The following is a 15393-nucleotide window of genomic DNA, read 5'->3' on the forward strand; positions in this document are numbered from 1 at the left end:
TTTGCTTTCTTTTTCTTTCTTCTTTGTAACATTTTAAGGGAAGTATAGTTTAAAAAAATGTGCATATTAATACCTTACATCCTTCCACTTTGCCAAACTGCAAGAAGAGGTTAACTATTTCTCTAGTTTCTTCTTTTTTATGACATCCTTTTAGAACTTCCATTTCATGGGGGAATAAAGTGAATACATTTTTTATTTTTGCAGTATTTAAGGAGACGCTGAAAGAACAAGATCAATGACTGCTCCTGGAGTACAGTTACACCTTCCCGATGATCACCATGTAATCAATCATTCATCACTACATCATTTAGCACGAAAGACGCTTTTTTCTATGACTATGTGGTTTTGAAACTGTATATTTATAATAAAAAAGTAGTTTCACTTGAAAAGGAAGGTTAATTTCTAGATTAGTGTGTTCAAGTATTGGATCAAAGCCATTAAGTTTCTCCCCTAATAGATGCATGGCAGCTTTAAATGTTGAAGATTCTTGTGGTTCTAATGAAGTAAAGTTAGTGCTTAAAAATTGTAGAAACTTCTTGTGGTTTTGAAGAAGTATAATTAAGCGCTCTAACAGGTAAATAATGTTTTCAGGTGGTGCTGGATAATGGTATTCTCCAAGTGACATTATCATTACCAGATGGTATTGTAACTGGAATCACATACAATGGCGTTAATAATTTGCTTGAGGTTCTAAATGATGAAACAAATAGAGGGTAATTAAATCCATCTGCCATTTCTTTAGCTCAAGTTTCCTACAATGAGATAAAATAGTTACTGTATAAGTCAAATGCTTCTGATAATTTTCCTTAAAAAATAGGAGTAGCAGAGGTCAAATACTTAAGTTCTCTTTCTTATCATGAAAATGGATTAAATAATTGTCCTTTGCAAAGAAGAATTGAATGTAACACTGGCTAAATGTTTCCTCTAGATACTGGGATGTTGTTTGGAGTTCAGCAGGGACTACAGGAACTACAGGAATATTTGAAAGGTATATACCCCAAAGAGTACTTTAAATAAAAACCGTTTGTCAAACCAATTTTTTTTTTTTTTTTTTTTAAGCAATAAGATCGTTCCACCAATATAATGTAGGCTCATATGCACAACCTATAAGGTCATATTGGAAACAGATGATCAAATAGAGCTGTCCTTCTCAAGGACATGGGATGTGTCGCTACAGGACAAACTTATTCCCCTGAACATAGACAAAAGGTTTTTTTTCTTGTTTTCCCTTTTCTTTTCCTCCTTTCAATATTTGTTTGCATTCTTTATTAGTAAATGGATTTGAGATGATAATTGATGACTAACCAAAAGTATGATATTCAGGTTTATAATGCTTAAAGGTTCTTCAGGCTTCTATTCTTATGCAATTTATGAACATTTAGAGGGATGGCCTGGTTTCAACCTTGATGAGACTAGGATTGCATTCAAGCTCAGAAAAGACAAGTAAATCTAACTACAACTTCATCCTTTTATAGGTTTATAAACCAATCTGTCGACATTTTTTCAGTGGCATATCCTTTTTATAATTCATATGGATAGCTTAATTGACCACATTTAGGACAGATGTTTTATTGTGTCTAATCTTGAACGTCGACCAGGTTTCATTACATGGCTATGGCAGATAACAGGCAGAGATACATGCCCTTACCTGATGACAGGTTACCGGATAGAGGACAACCACTTGCTTATCCAGAAGCAGTCCTGCTTGTCAATCCTATCGAGCCTGAATTCAAAGGCGAGGTACCTATTTTCCTTATTGCTTCTTTTCATTTTTGGCTTGTCGAAAAATCCTATTAACTATAATTAGGGGTATTAGTAAACTTATCAGCTATTATACAGTACAATGTAAAATGCAGTCAAACCAAGTAAAAGATTGTTTCTAAATGACAGCAAACAAAAGATTGTTTCTAAACGACAGCAAACAATACAATATATCCAAACATTGCTTTAACAACAAAATATAGTACATACAATATGGTATAAACGATGAGAAACAGCAATCCAGTGCTTGTAATTCATAATTAGGATCTTAATGAGTCTTTTTGGGTAATTAAGGAGTTTTAATTAATCATGCTGTCAGGTTGATGACAAGTATCAGTACTCAAGTGAGGACAAAGATCTGAAGGTCCATGGATGGATTTGTATGGATCCATCGCTAGGATTCTGGATTATTATTCCCAGTGACGAATTTCGATCTGGAGGACCCCTTAAACAAAACCTCACTTCTCATGTCGGTCCAACTGCTCTTTCTGTGAGTATATAATCACAAGCCTTAACACATTGTTGTTCTTGTTCGTACTAAATTAACAAACATAACCAAATATTTCCATATAAATCACACTCTAATCACAAATCAGTGCTCCTTTTTTTTTTTTTTTTTTTTTAAATTTTGATTGTCTCTAGAGATGCTATTTTGCAGGTGTTTCTGAGTGCTCATTATGCAGGTGAAGATTTGGTTCCAAAATTTGGACAAGGGGAGCCATGGAAAAAAGTCTTTGGACCAGTTTTTATATACCTAAATTCTGTCACTAAAGGGCAGGATCCCCTTACTCTCTGGGAGGATGCTAAAAGACAGGTATAATTAAATAAACCAGCTTTTTTTATACAACAAAGTGAACATAAATGGTATGTTTTAGATTGTCCTTATCTAATATAACTAGATTATTTAAGCACGGAATGCAAAATACAGATGCTGATAGAAGTTCAAAGCTGGCCTTACAGTTTCCCATCCTCTGAGGATTTTTCATCATCATCTCAACGCGGTAATATTAGTGGAAGATTGTTAGTACTAGACAGGTACTATTTTCTTATTAGCTCTATTTTTACCTAGGACCGGAGCTAGAAGGTTCTTACGGGTTCGGTCGAACTCAGCAACTTTAGTTCAAACTCTTGTATTTGTATTAAAAAATTCATTAAATATGTATAAAAAGTTAGTCAGAACCAAGTTACTAACACCTGACGTCTGCTATCCTATTAGAACATATAAAGTTCAACTCCTGACTCCGCCTCTGTTGTTACCAGATTTTCCTTTTTCTATGGTCATTGGCTCTACTTATATCTCTCCTTTTTGTACTTAGATACTTCAAAGACGATAAGATATCTGCTTCTGGTGCATATGTTGGCTTAGCTCCACTAGGAGAAGCCGGTTCGTGGCAAAGAGAATGCAAGGTAATTCAGGGGAACATAAAAGCTCAATCACTAGAAAACTACTTCCATTTTTTTTCTTTTTAACAATTTCAATAGTTGATGATGATCAGGACTACCAATTCTGGACAAGAGCAGATGAGGACGGCAATTATGTAATAAGTAATATACGAGCAGGCGACTATAACTTGTATGCATTTGTACCTGGATTCATTGGAGATTACAAAAGTGACACTAAAGTTACAATTACCTCAGGTACTAAATTCCCAATTTGGCAAGCAGACAATTATTTTCAATCTTTTCAAGATCCTAATTATGGGCTAAACAATATTGTTATAAATCAGGCTGCAGCATTGAGATGGATAATCTTGTCTTTGAGCCGCCAAGAAATGGACCTACGCTTTGGGAAATTGGCATTCCTGATCGTTCTGCTCGAGAGTTTTATATTCCCGATCCGGATCCAAAATATGTTAACAAACTCTTTGTTAATCATCCTGATAGGTTAGCTATCTCATTTACTGTTGGTTATATTTTGAAAAATTAACCTAAATAGCTGTCCATTCAACCGCTTAAACTAAAAATAGCCGACAAATGTATAATAAATGTATAGCATGTGTATAATCATGTATAATCAATATATAATCTATGTATACAGGCTAGGAAAAGAAAACAGTGAATGGCCAGGTATTATCTTCTTGTTTTTTTGTCGCTCATTATCATCCTCTTTTTCAGGTTTAGACAGTACGGCCTATGGGAGAGATACGCCGACTTGTATCCAAATGGGGATTTAGTCTTTACAATTGGAGAGAATGACCATAAAAAAGATTGGTTCTTTGTTCAAGTCACTAGGTAAAGAAACAACTAAATCAGCACTATATTTTGATCTGAAACTATGGGTGTGTTTGGCACGATGGAAAATGTTTTCCTACTTATTTTCTTGTGTTTGATTGGATGTGGAAAATATTTTCTAGTGTTTAGTTTGACAAAAATATCAATCCAACTCCCTAACCACACGCACCTCCAACCCCCTAACTCACTACCTCTCACCTCCTACCCCGCATTTTGAAAAAGATGCCACTTTCACAAAGTCCCTATTTTTATAAGATAACCAAATATGTGCATAAAGGCAAGTGGCCTTTTTCTAAGACAACAAAAAAAAATGACGTTGCACTTTGAAAGACAACCCAAAAAAGTGATTGTGTTAGTAAACTAGCGATATTTTAAAAGTGTCACAAAAAATAGCCATTTTTTGTAAATTGGCAATTTTTTGAAAAGTGACATGAAAATGGCCATTTTTGCAAAAATATACTTCTTGCAAAATGACCGAAAATGCAAATTTGCAAAAATAATAACTTTTTTGTCATTTTTCAAAAAATGGCCACTTTACAAATGTAGCCATTTCCATGTCACATTTTAAAAATGACTACTTTACAAAAGTGACCACTATCTTAGAAAGTGCACATTGCAAAAATGGTTATTTTAATACTTTCACAAAGAGGCTATTTTTAAAAATGGCTACTTTTGAAAAGTGGTTAGTTTTTAAAAGCAACTACTTTCACAAAATGACTATTTATGAAAATTGGCTACTTTCAGAAAGTGACTATTTTTAAAAAGTGTCTGCTTTCACAAAGTGGTTATTTTCTAAAGTGACTACTTTTACAAAGTGACTATTTTCTTAAGTGACTACTTTTGCAAAACAACTATTTTTGAAAAGGAGCTACTTTTCGCAAGTAATTTTTTAAAAAGCGGCTACTTTTGTAAAGTTGCTACTTTTGAAAGCTACTACTTTCACAAAGTGCCTAGTTTTGCAAAGTTGAGAGATAGGGGTGGTGGTAGGGAGGTGAGAAGTAGGGGTTGGGGGTAGGTGGTTATAGGGATAGGGGCGGGGTAGGTGGTTATAGGGGTAGGGGAGGGAGGTAGTTGGGGTGGTGGGATGGGATGGGGATAGTTTGGGTGGTGTAAGGGGGGTGGGTGGGGGTTCGCAGGTGGTGGAGTGTGGGAAGGTCGAGGGGTAGGGGTTGCGGGTGTTGGGTGGGTGGGGAGGAAACAATAAACTTGCAAATTGCAATGTTACTTGTGAAACTTATTTTCCTTACTTCCATTGAGGAAGTCATTTTCAAGGAACTTGTTTTCCTAGAGAAAATATTTTCCAAAACAACCAAACAAGGGCACCGAACACACTCTATATGTAAATGTCAGGGAACACCTAGTACTTAATATCTACATAAATTTGAATGTGATTTTTCTTCCTTTTTATCATGTTCTTGGGTAATGTCAGGAAAATGGATGAGAAGACATATCAAGGAACGACATGGCAAATAAAGTTTAAGCTTGACAGTGTAAATCAAAATGAAATCTATACACTAAGATTGGCACTTGCATCTACAGCTCAAGCTGAATTACAGGTATAGCACAGTTTTTTCTTCATTTCCCAATCACAATTTGATATTATCGAGTCTACGATAAAGGAAGTCACAAAAATGTAACTTGTAGGTTCGCGTCAATGATCCAAGCACGAATACTCCTCTATTCTCAAGTGGAGTGATAGGGAAGGATAACGCGATTGCAAGGCATGGAATTCATGGACTATACTGGCTGTTCAATGTGAATTTGCAGGGTACTATACTTATTGAAGGGATAAATACCATATTTTTGACGCAAGCAAATGCAACTAGTCCTTTTCAAGGGATCATGTATGACTATATTCGTCTTGAAGGACCTCCTTCCCATGACTAAGGCAAATTGTTTGAGAATTCTTTGTATAGATATACTTTTACTTCATTATCTTGAAAATATATCTATATACCAACTCTTCTAAAAGAGTTTTAAGTTAATATTCTGAAAGATGAAATTGTTGACCCAAATAGGGGTAAATTGTATGTAATTACATTTAATGTAACAAACCACAATGTATACTTTTCTTTTTTAAAATTTTGTGGCATAGTTCGAAGTCAATTTTTTTAAGTAATTTTTATTTGATGAAAATTACTTCAAATAATCTGACTTCACATTCTTCATTAGTCTTTCAGTTTACATTCATTAATCATACTAACCTATCAATATTCCTCGGAGTTAACTTTCAACGGATAAGTCAAATTAACAAAAACTTGTTACTGTAGTTTCCATTTTGTTTCTTTCTGTTCTACAGTATTTTTTTAAAAATAAGGAAAAGTGTTATTTTACCTTTCGTTCTTGTAGACCAAAATTGGCCATTTAAAGCTGTAATAACCAAGCAAGCGGAATGTCAGTCCCCAATCAAAAAACTCGAGGGAAAAAGAAAAAATTATCTTTAGTCCATTTTAAATATGGTTAGCTTTTGAATAATATTAATATAGAAAATTTAATATCTTAAGAAAATCATTTAATAGTATTGATCATAAGGGTTATTATAAAATTACCTTATATCTCTTTTAAAAAATGAGTAATAACTGTCTAAAGACTTTTTAAGAATTTGTAAATTATTTATTGGATCAAGGGTAGATTGGAAGACGGAATAATTAGTCTTCTTGGTTATCATACCAAATTTGTTTAGCTAAAATGATACTCCTCTTTAAGATGGACAGGAGTGAATCGAATATTTTTCACTAAAAAAATTAGTGTACAGAATACTCTCTCCGTCTCATTTTATATGAGGGTGTCTGACTGGAAACAAAGTACAAGAAGGAAAGGAAAAATTTTGGAACTTGTGATCCAAAATAAGTCATAAATATTTGTGGCCCTAAATCATTTCATTAAGTGTAAATAGTACTCCCTCCGTTCACTTTTACTTGTCCACAATGGACTTTACACACTTCTTAAGAAATAATAAATGAAGTGCATATTTTACCATGATACCCATATAATTGATGTATAATTGCATTGGATTTGGAAAATAATTTGGAATGAGTAATTAATGCTAAGGGAAAATAGGAAAAATAAATTATTTTTCTCTTGATATGTGAAAGTGGACAAGTAAAAGTGAAAATCTATTTATGGAATAGTGGACAAGTAAAAGTGAACGGAGGGCAGTAAATTTGAAGTTAAATTGTTAATAAATAGAAATGTGTCATTTTTTAGAACTGATTAAAAAGGAAAGAGTGTTACATAAATTGAGACGGATAGAGTATAAAGTCACTTTTATGATGTGAAGAGAACCCCAACATTCGCAAAACAGCTTCTGCAATTAACGATTGGGATTTAGCTTATTCAATTTATTAAAACCAATTAAAATTACAAGTCAAACGATAGGTGTTATTATACAAATTGTACCATCTGCGAACAACGAATTCAAGTTAACTTTACGATCATAATTGGATTTACAAACATATATTCATCGATATTTAGTGAATCTTCTAATATGTATAAGGTCTGGGTACCTCTAGATCTGCTCCTGCCTTAGAAAATAGTTCTCATCCAAATATAAATTGGAGAAATAGTTTGATAGAAATTGGAAATATAGACGGTTGGATATTGAGATTGATCAATTTACAATTCTATGCAAGAATCATTGTATTTGCTCAACTTGCCCTTGTGATAACCGCATATATTAAAAAAAATCGTGATTTTTTTCCAGTTTCATCTATTTACTAGGCAAAGGTTTTAATCATCTCTCTAGAAGAATATTTCTTTTAATGGAAAAATAGAGATATATAATTGCATAAATGCATAAATTTCTTCAAGAAATAATTTTATTATTAGTGGTGAAATCTGGAACCGAACGATCGCAAATCCAATTAATTTAGTCATTAAAATGGTTCTTTTATACGTATCTCTTAGAGCCCGTTTGGCTTAGCTTAAAAAAAGTAGCTTATATGCTGGTTTGACAAAAAAAACAGCTTATAAGCCTAAAAAAAAATTAAGTTGGGCTACCCAACTTATTTTTTTAGGCTTATTCTAAGTACTTTTTTAGCTTATAAGCTGATTTGTCAAACACCTAAAAAACCAAAAAATAACTTATAAGCTGATTTGATCACTTATAAGCCAATCCAAACGGACTCTTAGAGTCAAACAAAAATAGCATTTCATTCTTTAAACATACTTTGGCCTTAGGATGCATTTGGAACATTTGAGGATGCAAGTGATGACATGTCATAGTCCAAGCCCATAACATGTACTGTCACCCTTGACCCATCAGATTTCATGCATTTGTCTCTTGTGTTACGTCATCATAGACCTTGTGTATATCATGTCAATTTGTGCAGAAGAATGGAATGTAAATTTTAGGTAAGGCTGTTCAAATGTTGACGAAAGATATAATTTTTTTCCCAATGAATGAGTGCAACAAATTTTTTTTTAACATCATCACTGCACACTGGCCTAAAAATTTATATATGGTCCATTTGATTTCGCAAGTTATTCTTGATAAACTTCATTACTAGAAAAAACTTATGGTGATTATAGTTTCAAATGACAACAACAAAACAACAACATACCCAGTGTACGTAATCCCACAAGTGGAGAGCAACAAGGGGCATTCCGAGAATGTTACAAAGCGAGAGATAACGACTAATTAATATTCTTTGAAAAAAAAGAAAACAAAATTGGATAATTAAAATGTTCACAGAAGTAATTAAAAAAGAAAAGAGAACAAAATAAGTGGTTGCTAACTTGCTATTAGATCTCGTAGTCTTCTTTTCTAGGAAATAGCAAGGAAAGAAGAAAGACTAAAGAAGCTTCAACAAATGAGTCTAACGTAACTCCAAACCAACATAGGAATAAACCAAATGCAAATCATAACTCAAATACAAATAAGTTTAGTCGGAACATGGAAGAAAATAAGTGCAAATACAAATCAACCAAGTAGCTTAAGACATTGTTCGTATGTTTTCTTTTAAAGAAAGAAGATGACTAGCGGCCGACGCAAAACTTTTTAAACCGTGACTTTTTATGTAAAATTGACCACCCTTTACCTCTAAGCTCTCTATTTCAATTATTTTAAGGGTGTTCAAAATTTAATTTATATCCAATTAATTATCATATCTAATTCATATACTAAGACCATTTTCCGCAAGCGCGGTGCCACCACCTCACTCATGAGTGGCTCCGCCACTAATTTGTGATATACCTTATAAAGCTCTTTATTTTACTCTCTCTCCCCCCATATGTGATTCACCAATGATGTTAGTCACTGTCTTTGACCTGCCCTCCATCATGGGCGTCAGATTACATGATTCAATATTCTGAAGATCAAGCTAGCTTGGGATTAAGTTTACTCTTATTGAGTACTAGAAAAAACCTTTAAGCCTGTCTATAGGAAAGTAAACTACTCATTAACTACTATTCTGAAATCCACACAATTCATGATTTCATGATCAGTTGTCATACTTCACCTTGGCGATTCTTACACGCTAAAGTAAGTGTAATTGTACCAAACAGTGTTGACGAGTAAGCTAAGTGATCTACAATTTGTTAGTATCAACTAAAGTTTGCTTTAAAAAAAATAAGAAATCAAGAAAAGTGTTTGTTAAAACATGCCCGTACTCCATACTAATACCTTACATGCTTCCACTCCCAAACTGAAACAAGAGGTAAACAATCTCTCTTATTTCTTCTTTTTTATGTCATACTTTTTGGACTTTCATATCTTGGGGAATAAAGCAAAGATATTTCATTTTTGCAGTAGTTAAGAAGACATTGAATAAGCAAGATCAATTATGGCTCCCGGAGTACAGCTTCGTCTTCACGACGATCACCATGTAATCAATTCTAACTATATCATTTTGCAGGAAATATGCTATTTCCCTTATATATACTAGAATATGACCGTGTGCCAGTGAAGCATATCATTTGTACTTGAAAAGGAAGATCAATTTCTAAATTAGTGTGTTCAAGTATAGGATCAAAGCCATTTAGTTAGTTTGTTCCTTATCAGTACATACAACGGCGGAACCAGAATTTTCACTAAGGGGTGTCAAAATATAAAAAAAGTAAATTCACGAAGAAATCAAGGAGTGTCAATATGTAATATACATACATAAAAATATAAAATTTACCTAGCTACACAAAACAGAATTTTCCGACGAAAGGGTGTCGGTTGACACCCCTCAACTACATGTGGCTCCGCCACTGAGTACATAGCATGCAGCTTAAATATGTTTAAGATTCTTGTTTAATGAAAGTATAGTTAAGCGTATTAATAGGCATCGGCGGAGCCAGAATTTTATTAAGAGTATTCAGAAAGTAAAGAAGTAAACATAGAAGAAGCCCAATATCTCTACTATATATACATACAAATAACTTTAACCTTATATATGGGGTAAAATTTTCAAGCGAAGGGGATAAGATGAACCCCCTTGAGCCCCTCTAGCTCCACCTTGCTAATAGGTACTTAAAATTCTTCAGGTGGTGATGGACAATGGTACTCTCCAAGTGACTTTATTAGTACCAGATGGCATTGTAACTGGTATCACATACAATGGCGTCGACAATTTGCTTGAGGTTCTAAATGATGAACAAAACAGAGGGTAACTCCATCTGCCATCTTTTAACTCGAGTTTATTACAATGAGATAAAATAGCCATTATTTAACTCAAATTCTTGTGGAAAAAAAGAAGAGATCAAATGCTTATCTTCCCTTTCTTATCATGAAAAATGATTCCACTAAGTTCTCATTGCAAATTAAGGAGATGTATGTGACAATACGTGTAATGTTTTCTCTAGATACTGGGACGTTGTCTGGAGTTCGGCAGGATCTGCAGGGACTACTGGAACATTTGAAAGGTAATATATAGATAAAGAACCTCAAACAAAGCAAAAAAAATTGCCAAACCAAAAATGGTTCGAGCAATAAAATTGTCTCTTTAATAATGTAGGCTCATATGCACAACCTATAAGGTCATATTGGAAACAGATGATCAAATAGAACTGTCTTTTTCAAGGACATGGGATGTGTCGCTTCAGGACAAGCTTATTCCCCTGAACATAGACAAAAGGTTGTTTTTCTTTTCCTCTTGTGTTTCCTCCTTTAAATCTTTGTTTGCATTTTTTTTTACCTTGAAAAGTAAAAAAAAAAAAAAAAAAGAGATTATACTTGATTATTAATCAGAAGGATGATGTTCAGGTTTCTAATGCTTAGAGGTTCCTCAGGCTTCTATTCTTATGCAATTTATGAACATTTAGAGGGATGGCCTGGTTTCAACCTTGATGAGACTAGGATTGCATTCAAGCTCAGAAAAGACAAGTAATACTCACTTTCTCTTCATCCATCTATTTTTATCTAGTTGTCATGACCAGCGACAGACGTAGTATTTTCACCAAGGGCATTCAACATCTACTACATATACATAAGAAAAAAAAAATTAATCTTATATATACAGTGTGATTTTCCTGTAAAGGAAGTTCGAGTGAACCCCCTTCCACTCCTTTAGCTCCGCCCTTGGTCATGAGACGAGAAGTGGACCTTTTATAGTTCTCATACTTACAAAGTGATACATATAATATAAGTTATTAATTGTTTGTATACATCAAAGACACATTGTGATACTCTCTTATGTATAGCTTGATTAACACCAATTATCAAGGGTGTTCTATTGTGTCTAATCTTAAACATCGACCAGGTTTCATTACATGGCTATGGCAGATAACAGGCAGAGATATATGCCTTTACCTGATGACAGGTTACCGGGTAGAGGACAACCACTTGCTTATCCTGAAGCAGTCCTGCTTGTCAATCCCATCGAGCCTGAGTTCAAAGGCGAGGTGCCTATTTTCTCCCGACATTTGTTGAGATATAATTTAATCAAGTATTTTAAATGTGCTCTTTCTAACAGCGTAAGCTTTAGATTAGATGGTTAGATACTTCGACATAGTATCAGAGCAGGCAAAGATCATCAATTCATATGTCAATCTCTCCGCCATCCAAAATAGCAAAAAATATTGCAACATACTTGGTCCATGAAAAATGAATCAACTCTACACGAGAGGAGGGGTATTGAGATATAATCTAATTAAGTAATTAAAAGTGTGCTCTCGGCTTAAGTATTTTTACTTTTGCTTACTGTGAAAAGGAAATACTGTCCTATTTATCAATTTCATATGGAGTCTTGATTGATAATTCTATCAGGTGGATGACAAGTATCAGTACTCATGTGAGGACAAAGATCTGAAGGTCCATGGATGGATTTGTATGGATCCATCGCTAGGATTCTGGATTATTATTCCCAGTGACGAATTTCGATCTGGAGGACCCCTTAAACAAAACCTCACTTCTCATGTTGGTCCAACTGCTCTTTCTGTGAGTATATTATCACAATTCACAATCCTTAACCCATTCATGTTCCTCTTCTTAGTAAGGCACTGAGACACTAAACTAGCACACATAACCAAATATTTTCATACAAATCACACTATAATCACAAATCAGTGCTCTTTTTTCTTTTCCTTATTTGATCGTCACTAGAGATGCTATCTTGCAGATGTTTCACAGTGCTCATTATGGAGGAGAAGATTTGGTTTCAAAGTTTGGACAAGGGGAGCCATGGAGAAAAGTCTTTGGACCAGTTTTTATATATCTGAATTCTGTTGATGCAGGGGAGGATCCCCTTACTCTCTGGGAGGATGCTAAAATACAGGTATAATTAAGTAGGCGTTTGGACATGAATTGAGTGATATCTGAAAAAGTAGCATTTTGAAGTTGAAGTTGACAATGGTATTTAGAAGTTGAAGTTGTGTTTGGACTTTGGATATGCATTTCAGTTGAAAAAAATGGTTGATATTGTGTGAATTAGTTTTTTTTTTTTTTTTTTTTTAAAAAAAAAAATCACTTTGAACAAATCATCTTCGAAAACTAACCAAAAATTCATTCTAATCTATAACCAAACATTGTTTTGAAAATTTGTTTTGTCCTTATCTAATATAACTAGATTATCTAAGCTCTTTCTGCAAAACAGATGCTAATAGAAGTTCAAAGCTGGCCTTACAGTTTTCCAGCCTCTGAGGATTTTCCGTCATCGTCTCAACGTGGTAATATTAGTGGAAGATTGTTAGTCCTAGACAGGTATTATTTGCTCTATTGCCACCAGATTTTCCTTTTCCTTGTCATTGGATGTACTTATATTTCTCCTGTTTGTACTTAGATACTTCAACGATGATAAGATTTCTGCTTCTGGGGCATATGTTGGCTTGGCTCCACCAGGAGAAGCCGGTTCATGGCAAAGAGAATGCAAGGTCATTCAGGGAAACACTAAAAGCTCAATCACCCGAAAACTACTTAGATTTTCTTTCTTTTTAATAATTCCAATGGTTGACGTTGATCAGGACTACCAATTCTGGACAAGAGCAGATGAGGAAGGCAATTATGTAATAAGTGATATACGAGCAGGCAACTATAACTTGTATGCATTTGTCCCTGGATTCATCGGAGATTACAAAAGTGACATTAAAGTTACAATTAGCTCAGGTACTAAATTCCGTATTTAGCAAGCAGACCATTATATTCAAGCTTTTCAAGATCCTTATGAACTAAAATCAGGGGCGGAGCCAGCCCTGTCGGTGGGGGTTCGGCCGAACCCAGTAGCTTTTGTCCGAACCATATATTTGTATTAGAATTTTTGTCAAATATGTATAAATTATTAATTACGAACCCAGTAACATTAAATAAGTAGAACCCCGAACCCACAAGCTCTGAATCCTGGCTCCGCCTCTGACTAAAATTAATACGTTATGAATCAGGCTGCAACATTGAGATGGATGATCTTGTCTTTGAGCCTCCAAGAAATGGACCTACACTTTGGGAAATTGGCATTCCTGATCGTTCTGCTCGAGAGTTTTACATTCCTGATCCTGATCCAAAATATGTTAACAAACTCTTTGTTAATCATCCTGATAGGTTAGCTATCTCCTTCTTCACTTATAGTTTATCTTTTTAAGAATTAACCTAAATAGTCGTTCACCCTTCTGCTTAAACTGAAAATAGTCGGTGGATGTATAATATATAAATAATATGTGTATAACTATGTTTAATCAGTGTATAAATCTATGTATACCGATTAGAAAAAGCAAATAGTAAATTTGTGTTATCTACTTCTTTTTTGCCGCTCATTGTCATCATCTTTCTCAGGTTTAGACAGTACGGACTATGGGAGAGATACACTGAATTGTATCCAAATGGAGATTTAGTCTATACAGTTGGAGAGAGTGACTACAAAAAAGATTGGTTCTTTGCTCAAGTCACTAGGTAAAGAAACTAATAATCAGTACTATATTTTGATCTGAAATTTTATGTAGACTTCAGGGAAGAAGAATATTCTATATCTTAATTAAATTTGAATGTGATGTTTCGTCCTTTTTTTTGTGTTTTTGGTATGTTAGGAAAAAGGATGAGAAGACATATCAAGGAACAACATGGCAAATAAAGTTCAAACTCGACAACGTTAATCAAGAGGAAATATATACACTAAGATTGGCACTGGCATCTGCAGCTCAAGCTAAATTACAGGTATAGATAGCACAATGTTTCACATCATTTTTCTATCATAAGTAGAGTGTTATCGAGTCAACGATAAAGGAAATCACAAAATGTAACTTGTAGGTACGCGTCAATGATCCAAGCACGAATACTCCTTTATTTTCAAGTGAAGTGATAGGGAAGGATAACGCGATAGCAAGGCATGGAATTCATGGACTCTATTGGCTGTTCAATGTGAATTTGGAGGGTACCATACTTGTTGAAGGGGAAAATACCATATATTTGACACAAGCAAATGCAACCAGTCCTTTTCAAGGGGTCATGTATGATTATATCCGTTTAGAAGGACCTCCGTCCCATGACTAAGGCAAATTATTTTACTTCATTATCTCGAAAATATATATACTAACTCTTAGGAAAGAGTTTAAGTTCTATATTCTGATACAGAAGAAATTGTCGACCCAATTGTTGGCACATAGTATGTAATTACATTTAATGTAACAAACCACAATCTATCCTATCTTTTTAATATTTTATGACGGTTTGAAGTCAAATTTTAAGGAATTTTTATTTGATGAAAATTAAAATAACGTCTAAATTGCTAAAAGACTTTTTGAAAATTGTATAAATTATATGTCTTAGATCAAGGGTAGATTTGAAAACAATAATAATGTCTTCTAAGTTAGACAAAATTAGTTTAGCTAAGAAGGAAAAATGGACTAGAGTGAGTAAAATATTTTTCAGAAAGAAAAAAAAAAAGTGTAAAAGTTAAGAATATAAGGAGCCGTTTGGACAAGATTTGAAATCATGATGATTTTAAGTTGAAGTTTTGTTTGGACATGCAATTTGGATTTTTTAAGTTGGAT

The 15393-nt window shown here is 34.0% G+C and overlaps 2 protein-coding genes across 4 annotated transcripts; both read left to right on the forward strand.

Annotated features, from left to right (window-relative positions):
- LOC132033587 (probable rhamnogalacturonate lyase B) lies at window positions 1-6152 on the forward strand. 2 transcript variants are annotated; one of them, XM_059423596.1, is made up of 16 exons: window positions 1-109; window positions 205-280; window positions 592-713; window positions 929-988; window positions 1090-1209; window positions 1324-1443; window positions 1599-1740; window positions 2081-2251; window positions 2420-2575; window positions 2690-2796; window positions 3078-3168; window positions 3258-3399; window positions 3489-3645; window positions 3877-3993; window positions 5423-5549; window positions 5638-6151. In XM_059423596.1, exons 2-16 carry the CDS (start codon window positions 236-238, stop codon window positions 5878-5880), a joined length of 1920 nt encoding a protein of 639 aa, XP_059279579.1. In that variant the 5' UTR covers window positions 1-109; window positions 205-235; the 3' UTR covers window positions 5881-6151. The 2 variants fall into 2 exon arrangements, with proteins under 2 accessions (XP_059279579.1, XP_059279580.1); XM_059423597.1 differs by lacking the exon at window positions 3877-3993 and having other exon boundaries at window positions 5638-6152.
- A 3143-nt stretch (window positions 6153-9295) lies between these two features.
- Window positions 9296-15081, forward strand: LOC132035365 (probable rhamnogalacturonate lyase B). 2 transcript variants are annotated; one of them, XM_059425621.1, is made up of 16 exons: window positions 9296-9650; window positions 9743-9818; window positions 10465-10586; window positions 10783-10842; window positions 10935-11054; window positions 11183-11302; window positions 11679-11820; window positions 12185-12355; window positions 12537-12692; window positions 13011-13117; window positions 13197-13287; window positions 13378-13519; window positions 13792-13948; window positions 14180-14296; window positions 14431-14557; window positions 14651-15081. In XM_059425621.1, the coding sequence occupies exons 2-16, from the start codon at window positions 9777-9779 to the stop codon at window positions 14891-14893; spliced, it is 1917 nt and encodes a 638-aa protein (XP_059281604.1). In that variant the 5' UTR covers window positions 9296-9650; window positions 9743-9776; the 3' UTR covers window positions 14894-15081. The 2 variants fall into 2 exon arrangements, with proteins under 2 accessions (XP_059281604.1, XP_059281603.1); XM_059425620.1 differs by having other exon boundaries at window positions 9296-9818.
- The last annotated feature ends 312 nt before the right edge of the window (window positions 15082-15393 follow it).

The sequence above is a fragment of the Lycium ferocissimum genome, chromosome 10 (genome assembly GCF_029784015.1).
Source record: "Lycium ferocissimum isolate CSIRO_LF1 chromosome 10, AGI_CSIRO_Lferr_CH_V1, whole genome shotgun sequence".
NCBI lineage: Eukaryota > Viridiplantae > Streptophyta > Magnoliopsida > Solanales > Solanaceae > Lycium > Lycium ferocissimum.

Coding starts and splice junctions, on each gene's coding strand:
- LOC132033587 (XM_059423596.1), top strand. CDS start 236: ATGACTGCTCCTGGAGTACAGTTACACCTTCCCGATGATCACCAT. Junction 989..1,089: donor ACTACAGGAATATTTGAAAG/GTATATACCCCA, acceptor AATATAATGTAG/GCTCATATGCACAACCTATA. Junction 1,444..1,598: donor TTCAAGCTCAGAAAAGACAA/GTAAATCTAACT, acceptor AACGTCGACCAG/GTTTCATTACATGGCTATGG.
- LOC132035365 (XM_059425620.1), top strand. CDS start 9,777: ATGGCTCCCGGAGTACAGCTTCGTCTTCACGACGATCACCAT. Junction 13,949..14,179: donor TTTGTTAATCATCCTGATAG/GTTAGCTATCTC, acceptor CATCTTTCTCAG/GTTTAGACAGTACGGACTAT. Junction 14,297..14,430: donor TTCTTTGCTCAAGTCACTAG/GTAAAGAAACTA, acceptor TTGGTATGTTAG/GAAAAAGGATGAGAAGACAT.